The 17,820-nt window shown below is 36.7% G+C and overlaps 1 protein-coding gene across 1 annotated transcript; it reads left to right on the top strand.

Annotated features, from left to right (window-relative positions):
• Positions 1-952: 952 nt before the first annotated feature.
• On the top strand, positions 953-10,158 carry LOC108672238 (NADH dehydrogenase [ubiquinone] 1 alpha subcomplex subunit 10, mitochondrial). The gene is made up of 9 exons (XM_018159882.1): positions 953-1,073; positions 4,973-5,068; positions 5,448-5,645; positions 6,147-6,390; positions 6,942-7,028; positions 7,675-7,882; positions 8,578-8,742; positions 9,336-9,450; positions 9,936-10,158. Exons 2-9 carry the CDS (start codon positions 4,973-4,975, stop codon positions 10,002-10,004), a joined length of 1,182 nt encoding a protein of 393 aa, XP_018015371.1. The 5' UTR covers positions 953-1,073; the 3' UTR covers positions 10,005-10,158.
• Positions 10,159-17,820: the final 7,662 nt, after the last annotated feature.

Genomic DNA, 17,820 nt, shown 5'->3' with positions numbered 1-17,820 from the left:
TTGCTCACCGTGGACTACTAAACTTCTAAATGAAGTCGAACTGTGCCGTTTAACGCAGGATAACCAACATTTATTTATAAGTTACTGTAAATTCTGTAGAATTTGTATGCTCGCAATGCCTTCAAGGCTTCAGATAGTAGACAACCGAACAGGTAAACGAACCACGAACAATCCACAATTAGAGGAATGATACCCGAGGCAATCGATGGCTCATGACAACTACATGGAAGAAGTGCATATCACGGGAGCGCTGCCATAGCCCAAAAATTTGACTCTTAAATCAGCTCAAGAGCCAATGCCAACCCTCTACATGCAATAGAAATAGTCAGCATAACACCTATGCAGCTGCCTCATCACAGATGCGTTCTGGGCAAGCTTGATCGCAACTGCGGTGCGGTTATTCGCACGCAAGTTTTGTAACTCCGAACACCACCGCATGAAGCCCGAATTTGAGACAAGCGGATGTCGATATCAGATATTCATGGTAACATATAATTTATCTACTAAATACTTGAATTACTTTTATGATATTTCGAGCGAACTTTCCAGAAACTGAAAAAAAACATTGCGGTGTACCGCGATGCGAATCTACAGTAGGTGCCGATGAGACTTCAACCTAACCACTCACAACTCCTTTAACACTGAACTGATGATACTGATCTGCTTGAAATTTGGAATATAAGTAAGTATTATCAGAGCGCTGTGTCTGAAAAAATTGAATGTAAAGGATGTAATGTTTTTACATAACTTCCTTTTTAATTACAACGAGAAAACATGATTTTATGCAACCCATCCACTCATAGTCATAGCTCCTTCAATACTGAACGAATCTGCTTGAAATTTGGAATATTTGTAGATACTATCAATGCTCGGTCTGAAAAAATTCAAGATTTTGACATCACACACTTTTTAATGAAAACAATAAACGCGATTTTTAGGCAACCGTACGACGCATAACTCCTGCAGGCATCCGTGAAAACTCACAAATAATAATTACGTCCACATTTGGAATAAAAGTCGGACAACTGACGGCTTATGAGGGAAGAGGAGCCGTTAGTCTGAAGAATTTCAAGGTATTTAATAACTTTGACCAAAAAAGTGAATTTTTATGATAGTTATTCTGATTAAGCTGTATAAATTAGATGGCCCATTTAAATTATAGCGGAAATTATCACGTATCCTGAAACTGCAAAGCGCTGTGTAGTCACTGTAGTGAGTGTGTCAAACTCAAAGACGGGTAGGATCACTAGGATGTTTGATTAAATTTTCTGTATGTACCTATTCTCACTCAGTCACGAGTCGAGTGACAACTTGACAAGTCTCACTAGCAAATAGTAATTATCCTGAAGTCCTTGTGCCTGGGACCCTGGACGTTGACTTACACTAGTTTGAAATTTATTTGATGAGCAATTTATCATCTTATGGTTGCTATTTTATTAGGGCTAAGTGTAGGTATGTGCACAAAGTACTCTCGAATGTAAACAATGCTGGCAAAATGGCGGACAGCCACTTTCCGCATCGGCGCGCGTAAGGTATTTAATTTTGAAAGTCCCGCCAAAATGTTAGCTTAATTTGATTGACTTTTGTTTGGAAACGAANCCTGTCTCTTATACACATCTAGATGTGTATAAGAGACAGCTTTCAAGCTGTGATTGGTTGATGGGGATGCTTTCCAGCTGTGATTGGTTGCTGGGGATGCTTTCAAGCTGTGATTGGTTGATGGGGATGCTTTCCAGCTGTGATTGGTTGTGCCCATAAGCCCCACCCCCAAATATGGTATATGTACTACAGTACTGGTTAACTAAATACTTAACATAAACTTGATCATTACAAACAAAAAGCCTGGAAAATTTTCAAAAAATCCATTAAATAAAAGACAAATAGAGAATATCTATCAAACAAGAGACATTCAAACAATTGTATAACAAATCTGAGGTACTATACAACTGAATTAGTTTGTCCACTTTTGATCCTCCTTTTCATTTATAGTCAGTCACCTGGCAGAGCACAGTATCTAAGGAAAGCATTCCACCTTGGGTGGAAAGCTTTTTTATAAGTGAACCTCCATTTCTAGAATTCCACCCTGGCTAGCTTAATGAGATTAAATTAAAGTTTGTTACTCTTTAGTCTTTGCACTGGAACGTCTGAATACCTAAATTGAAATTGTAATACTTTTTTAGCAATTAGCATGGTGACCCTATTTAATTGATTATTCAAATAATATATCTGCAATTTATACCTTCAGTATTCAAAATTTTGAAAATAGATATACCATCAAACAGAGTAATAAGGGATGGGTGGGGACCGTGGGGTAATAAGGGAGAGTCTTCTGACATCTTGTAGAAATGTTGTAGCAGCTAAGCTAATTGAAATATTGCAAAACTAAAAATAGTGGCATAAGATCAACATTTTTCCTATCTATATAGCATAACGCTAGTTGAGAAATCATACATTTATTAATTACTGCCTCTACTCCTAACTCCTCTAGTGCTTTGGAAAATCCCTGAAAAAAGTGTAAAAAGTGAGATTTTGGGAAAGTATCTTGGCTAAGCTCTGTAGAAAAAAGAAATATTTGCTGCATTAAAATGTTTTACAGACATAAAAGTTGCACACAGACATTGGCTTAAAAACATGACTAACTAAATTTGCAGAGCTCATTTCAAAATAAAATGGCTGCAATTTCTGCATGATGGGGCAATAAGGGACACCTCCCCAGAGTAATATTAAGGGACACCCCTAAAAATGCATTTACAGTAGGTACAACCTTGGTTAGCAAAGGATCCAGTAATGAAAAAAATCAATTAATAACAAAGCATTTTGAATACATTTACCTTGCTCAGCAAAAAAATTTCACTTCACAAAAAATTAATGCATCTCAGTCATCACATAATTGTGCATAGAATGTCATGGATAGAATTGTGCACCAGGCAACATAGAATGAAATGTAATTAACCTAAACTATGATTTATTTCTCCAAATAGTACGATGGATTGATGGTTGTCACTAAAATATTCCTTTCTGTTTCAGATAGGTTTTTTACCACGTTTTTCTTAGCTCGCTTTCGTGTCCCTCTGTCTGTGATGATCAAATCTTGCCATCGATATTTCACCAACTTTCCCGCTAGCTAGTGCTCTGAAACTTTTAGGGAAGCTCAGCTACCGGTAACAATACAATAATCAATGATTTGTTGCACGTTTCCAGGCGTATTTTTACCGAACCTTTCTTTTTACAGCTATGCACCCAGATAAATACAGGAACAACAATGTATCCCCTCGAATACTATTTTCTTCAGAACTTTGAAAAGAATTTTCTTTTGTGCATTTGCATGGCCAACTGAAATGAAATGAATATTATGTAGGATGGTTGACCTTTGTGCACTAGTTATAAACTCTAAAGGAACTCACAAGCAGGGGTTGGGAACCTTTAATGCACGTCATCCTCGAGAGGATATTCGTCTTTAGACTGCGTATATTGATGATACGCTTCGTATCATCAATACGTACGTCGAGTCAAGTAAATTGGCTCGCAACAACGTTTTTCATGTGTAGCAATGGACTATAAAGGAGAAAATAAAATACTTAAAAAACTAAAAAGTAGAAAATAAAATGTATAAAAAAATTTTTAAAGACCACGTTTTTCATGTGGACTCAAAAGTAGAAAATAATTTTTCGGCAGCTACTGATCTCTGTTTGCTTTCATTCTTTTGGTCTTTTGTATTTCAGTTAAAATATTTTACAACATCTAAAACGAAAAACGTGGGGGCGCATATGTATTTAATTGTTTGGTGATTACTTGATATGATGAATATGATGGTTCATTGAAAATTTGATGTGTATGGCTAATATAATTCGAAATAGTGGTTGAATTCAAAATTGAAATTAAGGCATGCCTAAATGAAGATGCGCCCCACGTTTTTTGTTTTAGATGTTGTAAAATATTTTAACTGAAATACAAAAGACCAAGAGAATGAAAGCAAACAGAGATCAGTAGCTGCCGAAAAATTATTTTCTACTTTTGAGTACACATGAAAAACGTGATCTTTGAAAAATTTTTTTATACATTTTATTTACAATCTTTTTTTTTTGGCTATAGTGAATTCACTTGACTCAATTAAAATGGTGCAAAATTATAAGCCATCTCGTTAGCTTACAAATACAGAAGAAATTCTATACGGCTGCTGATATGAAGCTTGCAGTGGAGAGTGGACAAGGTTGTTGTCAATGCTCAATGGCATGTCCATTGATACAGTAGTATCACATCAGTAAAACAGTAATGTATGGATAATGTAATATATCAATAAAAAAAAAACAGAAAAAAACAGAAAATGTCATTCTACATCTACCATCATATATATATAACAGAAGAGGAGGACCACAGAGTACTGTTTTAATGGATTAGTACACTGCATGCTTCAAACATTTTAAAATTAAGTTTTATTTCAAGTGTCTCTTATTGCCTCATTCCCAGGGATATCTGGATAGGCTTTTATTTAGTGTTTGACACCTTATGAATATCATATGGAATTTTTTTGGAGATGCCATATGATAGCCCTCACAAAGACCTTTAAATGAGCCTAAGCTTGTTTACAAAATATATCATGCTGTGAAATTATTAACAAAAAATGCTCAAAACTTTTTCATATTACTTCATTTGACAGTACTTCATGAGTTATAATTGTTTATACTTTCTTATTCTGGTTTTGGAAATTTAAATTTTGCTCATTTCTATGCTTGCCTGCAGGCATGACTATATGCTGCAATGAGCTGTGACCATAGCTGTCATTCTTGTAGCTGCATGATTTGCACTAGATGAATTATCTCCCATCTAATGTGTTAAAAATGCAAAATTAAGCCTGGAAATTTCACTGTAATTGAAAGTGCATCATTTTGGAGTCACTAGATTTCAGTGGTAGGTAGAAATTTCCAGTCTTGCTTGTCTGCAAGTGGGTTAATTGCAAATTTAATGATTTCAGATGGCTTGTGTTGGGCTGGTGATAGGGCAGCTCAGAGGAGCTCATCTGTCCATCAGAGCGTCTGCTCCACTTCTGTCCACTGCAGTTACCCAACAGGTTTGTAATTCCAACTCGTCTTCTAATGAGCAGATGATTTTGCATAACTGGCCTGGAAAAGTTAAATTTAGGAACTGTCTTTTGTTACTAAGCTGAAATACTTTGCATGTCAGAGTTTATTTTATGAATAATTTGATTTTTCATGAGATTTTAACATATTTTTCTGAATTCAAGAGATAAAATATGTTCAATGTTTTAGTATTGAATAATGAAATGTCATAATTGAGAATTGCTGCATTGTGAAATGCTAATGGGAAATAAATCTATGGCTAGGCACTTGATAGAAATGCTTTCATGTTGTTCATATGCAACTAAGCTTATTGTCTTCTTATCGTGAGAAGGTATTTATATGTGACTGAGGGTGATTTTTCCCTCACAGATGCAGCATAAACGAGGCATTGTGGGCAAAGCATTGCGAGAGCCTGGCTACTCTCGTCCGGCTCCCTTCCCCTACAAGGAAAAGGAATACACCTTCTGGCGAGCATTGCTGGATGATACTACACAGCGCTTTGATGAAAATTCCAAGATCATTGTAGTTGATGGCCCACCCACTGGCAACAAGGACAAGTTTGCCAAGGTATGCTCTACCTGCATAGTTGACAGACGCATTGCAGCTGTTCTTGTTAGAGTCTAGTTGAAGGACTTGATTTATTGTGTGTGCTGGATGTTAGTTATGAACTTTCTCATTGTTGAGGGACATGAATGGTTTACAGGAGTGTTCAAGCTCTGATCTGTGGTGTACACTGTTAAAAAAATGAAAAAAAAACGGCAGGACTGGGGTTTTAGTTTTGGCAGCTCTGTGAAATTCGACCATGAAGGTTTGGGCTGTACATGCTAACTTCCAAAAAAAAAGGCAGCATGTAAATATTTCATGCTGTGGCCAGCTACCAAGAGGTCAATAAGATCGTTTTTAATTTTTTTTAAACAGTGTACCTTAATACGATGAATCCTTTTGGCCAGGATTGATTTGGATGTTATTTGTTTCAATGCAACATTTGTATTATGCAACTATACTTTTCTTAATTACAAATCATGGATCTTGTAATTTTAATTCTGAGTAAGATGTTGTAACTTGCAGGAGTTGGCCGATGAGCTCGACATGTTTTACATACCTGGTGCCAACATGGACTCAATTTATGTCAACGAGTACGGCTTTGATAGACGCACCATCAACCATAAGTTGCCTCAAATTTTCCATAGTGTTGACATTGAAGACTTTCTACGCAACCCAAACCGGCGCGCCACTACGCGACTGCAGTTCCACCTGATGAAAATAAGATTTACACAATATCAAGACGCTATTAATCATCTCTTGAACACTGGTATGTTACTTACTCGAAAAATTATTTGTCAATAAATAAATTATTATATATAATGAAAATACGATGTTTATGATAAAAGACTATTTTAATCACCATAAATTATTATATATAATGAAAATACGATGTTTATGATAAAAGACGATTTTAATCACCTTCTGAACACTAATTAGTTGATTACTTGAAACGTTTTTCCATATGTTATTTGTTTGACCAATGTGCCAATATTCAACATCTGCATATATGTGAGTATTGTAGTATTAAGTATTTCTTGGTGCTTTTATGTATATCGCATATCTTCCTGCCTCATGTGAACACTTGTCTGTATTACTTGATTGTTCTTTGTTCTAGCACTTTATGCTTTACTTAAACTGTGGAAGACTGCAAAATTTGCTAAGCGCCTTGTACTTTTTACAAAAATATTGATTATAAATCGTAACCAGAAAAAAAAACTTTTTGTGTTGAACATACTAACACATGTAAGCCCTCATAAAGAGTTCCTTTTTCCATGTTATTAGTTTTGTAATTCTCTTCAAGTTTTTTACCTTCTTCAGGCCAGGGCGTAGTTATGAACCGCTGCATCTACAGCGATCCAGTCTTCATGAACATGCTTGTTGACTGTGGCTTCTCCAATGCTAACGGTTGGTAGGAGCTGGTATATCCCGTCTTTTCAAGTGTGATCACTTCAATGGGCATAACATGAAAAAGCCTGTGCTTTTGTCCAGTTTTTGATTCGTATATCTTCATGGAACTTTGAAAATCTCATTGAAATTTCAGGAAATTTTTCTTTTTATGTGTGATTAGCAACATTTGTTTCAATTTTTCATAATTTTAGAAATTAAATAAATAGGTAATAAAAATTAAAAATGCATACCAATGTTAGAAAATTATTAAATATAACCTTAGAATAAAAAGAGAGTTGACCTTACTATTCAAATGCTGATAGTTAAATCTAAAAAGTTTTAATTTATTTTAGTTTTGCTTGCAGGTTATGTTTAACTAAGCCATTTGTAATTCAATAAAGATATTCAAATTTTAAGCGTGCTTTTTATTTATTTTTATAGGTGAAAATAGACAGGAATGTTCAATAATCAACATATGTCACAGGGAAACAACCCAACCCCTAACTGTCTTCCTGATGGTATAAATGTTTCGTCATTTTTAATAGGCAAACAGAAATTTGGTATGGCTGATCATATTTTGAATATTATTTTCTCTCTATTTGTTAGTATAAATTGATCTAAGGTAAGAATTTAGCTTGGTTTAGTTATGTTGACTTGTGTGCAGCTCGCGAGTACTACAACGAGTGCCTACAACAAGGTATGGTTGAGTACCTGCGGCCACATCTGCTCATTTATCTCGATATTCCCGTCGAGAAAATCATCGAGAACGTCAAGGCGCGCAACAGACCTGAAGAATTGAACTCCAAGGTCTACACGCCTGAAGTCCTCTCAACGCTTGAGCTGCATTACAAGAACCATCTGAGGAACATCAGGCATGATTATAGTACTGCTCGACGCTCACGCAGTGCAGTTATACTCTTGCTGTCAAACTATCAGTAATAATAATATTTAGTTCATTAAATCGCAATTGAGTTCGTTTTCATGCGGCACATAAAGCTCTCACAGCGCCTGGTATGGTGCTGCGTAAAGTTCTGGAGATGAGAAAAGGCACAGCATACCCTGAAATTTAGTGTTACTACAATCAATTTCCACTATGAAAGAATTCTAAGATAATGATTTTTGATGTTCATGCAAAGTCCCTAAAAGATTATATATATTAGAATGCATTCTGTCATTTGATCTTTTTGTCGTTGCGATTATTAACAACGGCCGCCGTTTTTTAATAGGAGATCTCGTTTTTTGGCGTTATCTTCAACCATGTCGGATCCATCAAAACCTCGTAGCCGGCAAAAAATAATTTGTTCATGATTATGAGAAGCTCTTCGAAAAGCAACTACGTCAGGCAAAAAGAGACATGCAGATGTTGATTGTTATTGATAATCACGTTTTGTCATGAATTGAAATGTTTACTTGCAGTGGTGAGTTTAAATTTTGTGTGGACATTAGGTCAAATAAAAGCCGAAAACTTTGTCAAATTTCGACGATATTTGCATTGTAACTCAATTCATGTTGTATTTTTTTGTTGAATATATCTTTCATTATTGAGTTGAATCTGTTTTGTTTTCAGTGAGCATTCAGAGGTGCTGATCTACGACTGGTCTGAAGAAGGCGATGCAGAAGTAGTAGTCGAGGACGTGTCTAGGATTGACTTTGACAAGTACACTCGCTACGATAAGAAATTGAAGGACTGGCGCTTCCGTGATGAGTGGGCCTGGAAAGAAAAAAGAATAAAGTAAGTTATCCTATGCGTTTGCGTTGCACGCTCTTTTTTAACTCGACTCAATGTTACATTATTTTTTAAATTAATCTTATTTCCCTCCATGAACAATTAAAAACTGTCCTGCTACTCTCTAACTCATTAGTTTAAAAATAATTAATCACAAAATTTTTATGTACGTTATACTCATCGATAGTTCGTACTATCGATGCTAGGTTTTCGTTCATAGAATGCTAGGTTTCAATTCTTCCTCAGATTTGATTTTGATGTGATGGCAATCAAGAACGAGAGGTTTCTTCCTCTCCGATTGTACTATTGATTGATTTAAAAAAGACCTATATTGCTTATCCTAAGCTTTATCCCCATGTGACCACAACAAATTTATGGTATGATCAGTAAACCTTATGTTGGTTGAGACTGGTTGTCTAGCATGGTTGACGTTAGCATTAGCGAATGCATGTCATCTAGGCCATATTGTTGAATTGAACATTTTTCTATTAATGACAGCTAATGTTTCAGGTCTTCAGATACGAATAGCATTGAGTGCTGTTAATTTATCGGTAGACAAAAGGTTGAAGTTAGGATTTGCATGTGCGCGTATGTTACAGGTTCAGCTGCATGCGCTACAAGTTTGAGCGCTGGCTCAACGTTCCCAAGCTCACGGTACCAGAAATTGTGGCGAATGGCGAGGAAAGACTTGATTTCGATCATATTATGGCACAGGTGGGGAAGTTCATTTAAATTGTCCAATGATTAGCCGTACAATGCAATGGATCTCAAAATACTCCATTGCGAAGATGATATTCTTGTCTCATGAGGTATATTTCACTATGTTTAGGATGGATGTAATCTTTAATAATTTTAACAGGTATACTTCTTTCTTCGGGCAAAAATATTTTAGCATTATAGGGGAATTGCTGATTTTTATCGTGCAATAAGAGATGTGTGGTAAAATTTCATAATTCTACAAAATTTGTAGCATTATGAAAATAACAGCATACCGTATCATCAGCATTAAACTAGCTTACCGAGGTCCTATTGAAACTAGTGCAGGTGTGTATATGTGCACCGTCATATGTGGTTATACTAATTTGTTCCGCAAAGATGTGCCTTTATGTGATGTGTTATCGTATTTTGGTTACTCGGTATGACACGCCGGAACGCATTCACTGGTCATCGCCTCCTAATTCAAGAATTTTCTCTTGCAGACGCCAGGCAACAAGTATGCAAAAGGATTCAACCCGGACATGGGAGACAAAGTTCTTTTCAAGCTCTAACTATGCAGGCTTCGCTGTATCCTGAACACTAATGAAAATATGTAACGAAAACTTCTTATTAATATATCATTCAAAAATATAAAGTAGTAATTGATTGAGCGAATTTTGTGGGTCAAAGTTATACATCGCAATCAAATATACCTGTACAGATTAATTGTTGGTATGATTTTTCCATTTAAATGATCTGACACTTGTCTGCAACGTCAATATTGCCTAGCCCTTTTACAATGAAAATAGACAAAAACAAAAATTGGCAATGTACAAAATTACGAGTCTAGTGCTAGTTTTCTCTTCCTACGGCCTATCGGTGTTCCTCGCATATGATTTTTTCACATTATTTAGTCGCAATGTAGGAGAATTTTTATGACCTTGATAAATTATTAGGATTTTCGAATTTTTCTTCGTGAAAGTTCAAGATATGAAAATTGCTTGAGAATTATTTCAACGTGTTATGTTTGAAAGGCATCTAGCATAGTGGTATCTGCGTTTAAGAATAAGCTAAGTTTTGCCTATAGCTGATACTTGTAATGTTCTTTGTCTCCTAGAAATCTTATATCAGCCTATTGATCAGCTGCAAATCAATTTCAAACTGATGTCGAAGCCAATTAGCTGCTGAGCATTCACCAGTTTGTGGGATGGGGGCAATTCTAGTTGAAGCATATACATAGAGATAGATTATCTATTTTTTAACCCATTCATACACAGTGCGTGAACGATGTCGAAGGGGAGTCTTTAGTTTGACCCTCAATTTCTATTCATATGACCGTCAAATTCTTTTCTAGCATGTTCATAACTATTCAACTATCGGCGACTCCTTTTTTGTAATTACTCATGATATACATTATTATCAAATAATAAACAATATATTGGAACTTTTATTTTTTATGTCAAATAACTTTTAATCAAATTGTTGCACTTCTGTAAGTTTTCATTTCCGCATTTTTCCTTAGAGTTTATATACATTACCGAAGAGAGGCGGATGTGTTGGTTAGTCATAGCTGTCACTGTTCGGAGCCATGGTTTTAAAATTAAAAGTGAATAAAAATCTTTGGCGCTCGAATTCCTTACACTCATAAGTATGAGGTGTAGCATAGATTTACATTCGGTACGTGGGGATATTTTATTAAATGATTTAAGAAGGTTAATAAAGTATTTTATCATTTTTATGTACCTAGCTATGCTCTGCCGCCTTCATCTTGGAGCTTGGACAGTTGGACAGACTTGGACTGTCTTGTCTTGGAGAACGTAGGCTTGCCACTTGGACCCGCTTTACCTAATTATGGCTATAGGCTTAGGCTAAGTTAACCAGTTACCAGTAAGCATCTTAATTCTTGGTCTTGGATACTACCATCATACCAGCATTATCATACCTGCAAAGCAGAGAGTTTTTTAGACTCTCCCTCAAGTTCATTTTTGAGCCCTATAAGTAGACCAGTAAAGTATCCCTAGTATGGAATATATCTACTTTGCGAGCCGCGACTGAATTTTTCGAGCCGTGGTTTTATGGATTTGCCAGCCGTGATTCCATTTGGTAAAGCAATGCGGATTGCGGAAGTTGAAAATTTTATGAAATGACATGTTTGCGAAGTGCAAACCGCGATTTTTTAATCAAACAAAAATTTATGACATTCGAGCCGCGAGCGCGAGATTTCATACCTACTGAAATTATATGATATTAGAGCCGCAATATTTCAGACAAAAATAGGACTTTTCCAGACTAGAAGTATCCTGGATACCAGCATCATAGTGACAAAGCAGAGAGTTTTTTTAGACTCTCCCTCAAGTTCATCTTTGAGTCTTATAAGTAGAATAATAAAGTATCATGGATACCAGCATTATCATACTTAAGAAATTGGTTTAAATCTTGAGTTATTGAGGAAATTAAAAATGAACTGATTCCAAAAAAGCTCTGGTTTGCCACTATGACCAGCATTATCATACATAAGAAATTGGTTTAAATCTTGGGTAAATGAGGAAATTAAAAATGAATTGATTCTAAAAGATCTCTGGTTTGTCACTATGACCTACATAAATAATTGATTTAAATCTTGAGGTGATGAGGAAATTAAAAATTCTAAAAAATTCGGTACCTAGGTAGGCTAGGTATGTCAATGTCATTTGTGCGCATGAAAAAAATTTCCTCTGATCTTAATAAAAATTATACAGTTGAAAAGAGAAAAAAAAATTGAAGAAATGCCATATAAATATAGGCTAGCCTAAGTGGAATATGAATAAAATGAAAAAGCTAGGGTAAACACACCATAGGTACCATAAAATGGGGGATTGGGGGGTAACTTTGACCACTTTTTTATTTCAAAACAATGCCATTTTTTTACTAGATAAGTTAAACTTAAATTGAAACATGCGAACTACAGGTCTATAGTCTATACAGTAAACTCAAGCTTTACTCACCAGTCACCATAAATTGCTGGCTCCTGCCTCTCATAGTTTTGATGTAATTTAAAAAAAAGGGATGGTCTTTGTTACCCCAGCTCTTAGGGTTTCTTTGACCAGGTGGTAAAATCAATTTTATTTTTTGGTAAAATAACTCCAAATAACTCCAGGTTGTGGTGCATTATAGTAGAACTCTTCTAGTTACATATGCAAAAGACAGATTTTAGGAAAGTATTAGGGTAAACGCGGTATATTCCGACATCGTAGGTAATTCTGTCACCTTTCCAGCTTTTCCTTTATATTAAGCTTTGTTTTAGTTCCATGCGTTCATTGATGGTTGAAATGGTGACGTCATACATTTGCGTGTCGAAATACTGCAAAAACACTACCGTCAATGCCACTAAAGTCGCCACCTCACTAAAGTCGCCATGCTACAGGGAAAAGGAAATATTTATTGAAATGGACCCAATACGAGCATTTCATTACCATAGGAAAATACTAGAACATTTATTAACATTGCTTAAAGATATTATAATGCATTTTCGACACTTAATTTGTAATTAGTTTTGATATTCCAAATCAACATGACGAAAATACTGCAAGCGACACGAATTTTTTCCTTCTCCTGTCTGTACCGCATTTGGGCGATGCTCTATTGCAGAGAAAATGTTTTCCGTACAAGCTCGGGGTCATTCCGAGCTGAAACGCAATAAAAAGAAGTTCATATTGCTTATACTTCAAATTTTAAAGACACTTTAATATAGTCATTAATTTATTCTAAATATACCTGGCAACTTAAGTGCATATAAATTTGGGATAAATGGTGAGGTTTGTGTAGGATATTTGCTTCATGAGGCAGGGCATGAAGGATAATTTTTGTTGCTAATTTATACTAACAATGTAATGGCAGTGTCAGAGTGTTGCCAAAAATAATTCAAGAATCGTTGCCCATTTATGTTCTTTCCCACAGAATTAGCTATTAGTTTTTAAAAACGTTGTACAATGACTTCAAAAGTCGCGCACGACACTCTTGCATCGATCGGAGTTACGCGAACGAAGTGAATAGCGCTGCAGTGAAGTGTCTGAGCTCGTTTGAATAAGCATGACACGAGTTGACTTTCTTACACATAATCTTAATAAGTTAAACTACCTCGTTAAATCTCATAAAATGAAGAGATTAAAACAAATAAAAGCAATTTCAAGCACTTAATTAAACTTTACAGGATAAAACTCACGTCGGATGATAAATATTTACATACGTTATTTTGTGTGATCAAAACGAACCGTACATGCATTTGTTCAAGTATGTTGATACAATTATTTTTTACCGTTCAAGAAAATTTCATGATAAGGAACAAAACTAAGATTGTGGAGGCAGAAGACATGGATAGGGCTCTTGCAGCCGGCCCGCTGAGATTAGAATCTTCCCGCGTTAGCCGCTGCCCGTACGTTCAATGTGCCACGCAAGACTTTTGCAGATCGCCTCTCAATGAGTCATGGGAAGACTGTACTGGCAAACCAACAGCGTTGTCAGCAGAGCATGAGCTGTCGCTCTGTAATTACATTGAGTATGTGACAAATAGAGGTTTTCCTATGACCGTGGCCCAAATTTCAATGTTTGCCTTGGTGCATTGATCGTAGATCCAAGAGACTCTTTTGGAGAGAGGCCTCGCTACCGACGCTACGTATGGGGGTTTAAGTTTAGTTCCAGAAAGCCTGAGTCGGTCAAACATCGGAAAGCCGAATGCTTAGATCACGGCCGAGAAATTTTTTCAACAAATGAAAATTGGATTGATTCTTTACGATTGCTGCGAGATGCTCGTGAACGTGATAACGTTAGTGAACGTCCCCATGACATGGTGGTGGACCTCAACAAGTCCTCGCAGAATGTTGTCTTGCCTCGGCGAGTGAAGAATTCCCATTCTCAGCAGGTGACATTACAATAACACAGAAGCATCGATTGCTGCGTTTCACCGTACCGCGTTGCAATGGCTCCAATGATCATTTTTAAAGCCACATTTCCAGAAGGCAACTAATTAAGCTACTGAGGTGTCTCCGACAAAGCTTTGGACGGCAAACAAGCCACTGTCTCCATTGATTGTGAACTTGTCCTACGGTGGCTCACGTTACGATTTTTGCCCAGCCATCAACAGATGAACCAAGAATTCTGCTGCTCGATAGTCACGCCTTGCATTGCTCCTGTAGATATTGCCTATGTCAGGCAGAACAACTTGACATTTCTACAGCGTCAATGCCTATACCTATATATCCACAAAATATTAGCGATATATATCACAGCTTGTAACTTACAAGGAAATGCATGAGAACTGAAGGTGCGCGTCGTGCATGCAGTCATTGACGGACACAAAGTCTTTTAACGCTTATAGTCTTATTATTCTTTCATCGATATTCCTTCTTCTGTCATGGCCGGTGTAAAATAAAATATGTATAAATATATGGAGAAAATATAACAATATTTTACCATGATCTATTTCAGTATCAATGGCTGGAGCTATATAGGTGTCTGTGACGGTTGATATAGTAATATATAGCGATTTCAGTGTTCATTAGGACATTCTACCCATCACCGATTCTTAGCATTGCAGAATTTTCACAGCTTGTTGCGGTTTCGAACACGCACCTCAGTGCTCTAATTTTCCCGTGCTTTACCGCCCGGCCTTCTCGCTGATTTGACCAGAACTGTAGCATGGTAGCTGGGATCAAACCCGCACCTTACTGCTCCAGTCATGCTATTCTGAACTGTAACCACTGGGCCACCTTACCTTGAACAATGCTGCTTTCTCACTCAAGGCCGCGCGCACGTCCACGGTAAAAAAAAAGCGATCTATGAGCCCCTTTCAAGACACAAAGAACGCATCAATGAGCAGCTAAATATGCAAAGATTGCAAGAGGCCAATAATGCGTGCCAACCAATCCTGCGAGAAGTTGTTTGCACGAGACTTAAACAAACTTACTCTTGAGAGAGACCGTTTGCGACAGACTCACTAACTGCTCATGAAAGAGGCCATTTGCGTGAGACCCATTAACCACTCTTGAAAGAGGTCATTTGTGCGAGACCTATTAACCACTCTTGAAAGAGGTAATTTGCGCGAGACCTATTAACCACTCTTGAAAGAGGTAATTTGCGTGAGACATTAAACACTCTTACAAGAGACCGTTTCTGCGTGTACTACTAACCAATCCTACATAATCCATCTACGCTTGTCCTAAACTAACCTCGCCGGTGGGAAGAAGACCCAACAAAATTGACACAGTCATGTATGATACCACGAGCTCTGTAAAACGGACCTTAGGTACATTGCTGAGAACATAAGACTTCTGTGTACCTAAGGCCCTTGTCGAAAGGGAACAATGTCGAGTTGATTAAGACGACGGAATACATTGAAGTCATTCTCTTTATTTCTTGCAAGTCTGCGACATAGTTTTGTGGGTGTGGTTACTGGCTTTTGATATTTCAGTGTCTGGCAGCGGACTCTACAAAAGCATTTCAGCGGTCGAGATCTACTTGCGGGCAATGCGCTCTTTCTGTCGGCCGTAATATTGGTCCCCGTGTTATAGATGGGGTTGGGAATTACATTTTTTATATTCAAAGAAATTGTTCACGCTGTGTACAAAGATATTGCTTCACTAGCTACATGGTAACAGACTAATTTTTCATACGCAATGTTCATCCATGAAGTGTATTTTTTTCGATAGAGTAGAAGCGAATGAATGGTATGAACATTGAACAGCCCTCCCAACATCGATGCAGTTAAAAGGACAGCTTCTACCAGTCACGAAATTGAATTTTAGTGCAAATCCACTGAAATATGGTAGCTAGAAAAAAGATATATTCCTTGGAGTTTCGTTTATTTTCGACCAAAAGCAATTTTTTATTTTTCTTTAATTTCTTACATAAAGACCGAAGTTGGAGGGTTGGTTCCGCGTGAATTTGAGGCTTTCTCTACTGTACCTCATGAAGGCGCTATTCATGAAAAGACTGCAATAACCTCGCCAGGCTATGGCGACTTTAGTGTACCCTTTGTTAATATTGCTGGCGACTTTAAAGTAGGTACTATATACCTCGCCACTCCCGACGAGTCTCGCAAACTTCCATTTTAATATATGATCGAGCAATAAAAAAATGTAGTGACTTTTTTTCTCAAAAGTCTGAACATAAGCCAACCCTGCACAAGTGTTACATTTAATTTTTAGCTTCTTGGTGTTCAAAATTTAGTATATTCTAGCGGGTTTTTCGAAAGTGGCGACTTATGTGGCATTGACGGTAGGTCTTGGCCATCTAGTGGGAAAATATTGAGATCCAAAGAGAGACAATGCATGCCACGTGGTGAGATCATCGAAAAATGTGTCAAATTTGACAGTTGACATGGCTCTACCAAATAGTGAATAACTGTTTTTATAGGAAGAATATTATGGTTTGAGACTTTTAAATACGTCTGTGAATATATTAGGAATCCTTTAAGTATACTTGTATTCGCTGATTTCAAGTCGTAAATAAATTAATAGATGATTAAGTTGAGATGTTGGATTTCGACACATGAAAACTAATTCCGACACAACTTGAATTGGACACACACAGATCGTTCAAAGCTTTGTACAAAAATTGAAATTTGCTTAATTAAAAGCCTAATAGCTGTTAATTAAAACGTAATTAAGTAGTGTTCAATATTCGTTAGTGTTCTAATTCAAAGCCGTGTTGTATCCCAATACAGCTCACACAGCAAACGGAATTCGAACACGTGGATGTCGGCAATACGTATCAGTTAAATTTGAAGCGCTGACGCAATACGACTCACCACGTGTCGGATGTTGCCACACAAAGTGACGGAATATAGGGATTTGGTAGGTTTCCATTCTAAAGGCTTTTTAATAAATATGGCAACATTTTGTGACGTTTCATCGTTGCTGATGCGTAGTGAAGTGTTTTGGGAGTCATGTGAAGGCAACAGAACTGACGTAACGCATACGTTTTTTTTATAGTTTTTCATTTCTCGATGCGTCCTTAATGTGTCGGAATATACTGCGTTTACCCTATAGTTTGCAAATGGGGGCGCCGCCCAGTGTGGAATTCTGTATAGGTAATATATTCTCATGTCAATATAAGAAAATGTATCGAAATATGCAGCAGGATCAATAACAGATGCAGCAGGATCAATAACAGATGCAGCAGGATCAATAACAGATGCAGCAGGATCAATAACAGATGCAGCAGGAGCAAAACAGATGTAGCAGAAAATCCAACAGATGCAACAGCAACTACAATGGATTCTGCTGCTACATTTTTTTTCTATTTTGGCAGTATGGTCCCTGCTTATCAGAAAGCAGGGACCTCTAATTATAATAATAATTATATTAATATAATTATATATTATTATTATATGATTGCTATTTATCTTCATTG

The sequence above is a fragment of the Hyalella azteca genome, unplaced genomic scaffold, assembly GCF_000764305.2.
Source record: "Hyalella azteca isolate HAZT.00-mixed unplaced genomic scaffold, Hazt_2.0.2 contig12358, whole genome shotgun sequence".
In the NCBI taxonomy this organism is placed as follows: domain Eukaryota; kingdom Metazoa; phylum Arthropoda; class Malacostraca; order Amphipoda; family Hyalellidae; genus Hyalella; species Hyalella azteca.
This window is presented reverse-complemented; position numbering and strand designations above follow the sequence as displayed.

Bases quoted from the DNA above. Each gene is read 5' to 3' on its own strand.
- LOC108672238 (XM_018159882.1), top strand. From the start codon at position 4,973: ATGGCTTGTGTTGGGCTGGTGATAGGGCAGCTCAGAGGAGCTCATCTG. The intron at 5,069-5,447 runs GTTTGTAATTCC...TTTCCCTCACAG, and splicing joins CCACTGCAGTTACCCAACAG to ATGCAGCATAAACGAGGCAT. The intron at 8,743-9,335 runs GTAAGTTATCCT...CGTATGTTACAG, and splicing joins TGGAAAGAAAAAAGAATAAA to GTTCAGCTGCATGCGCTACA.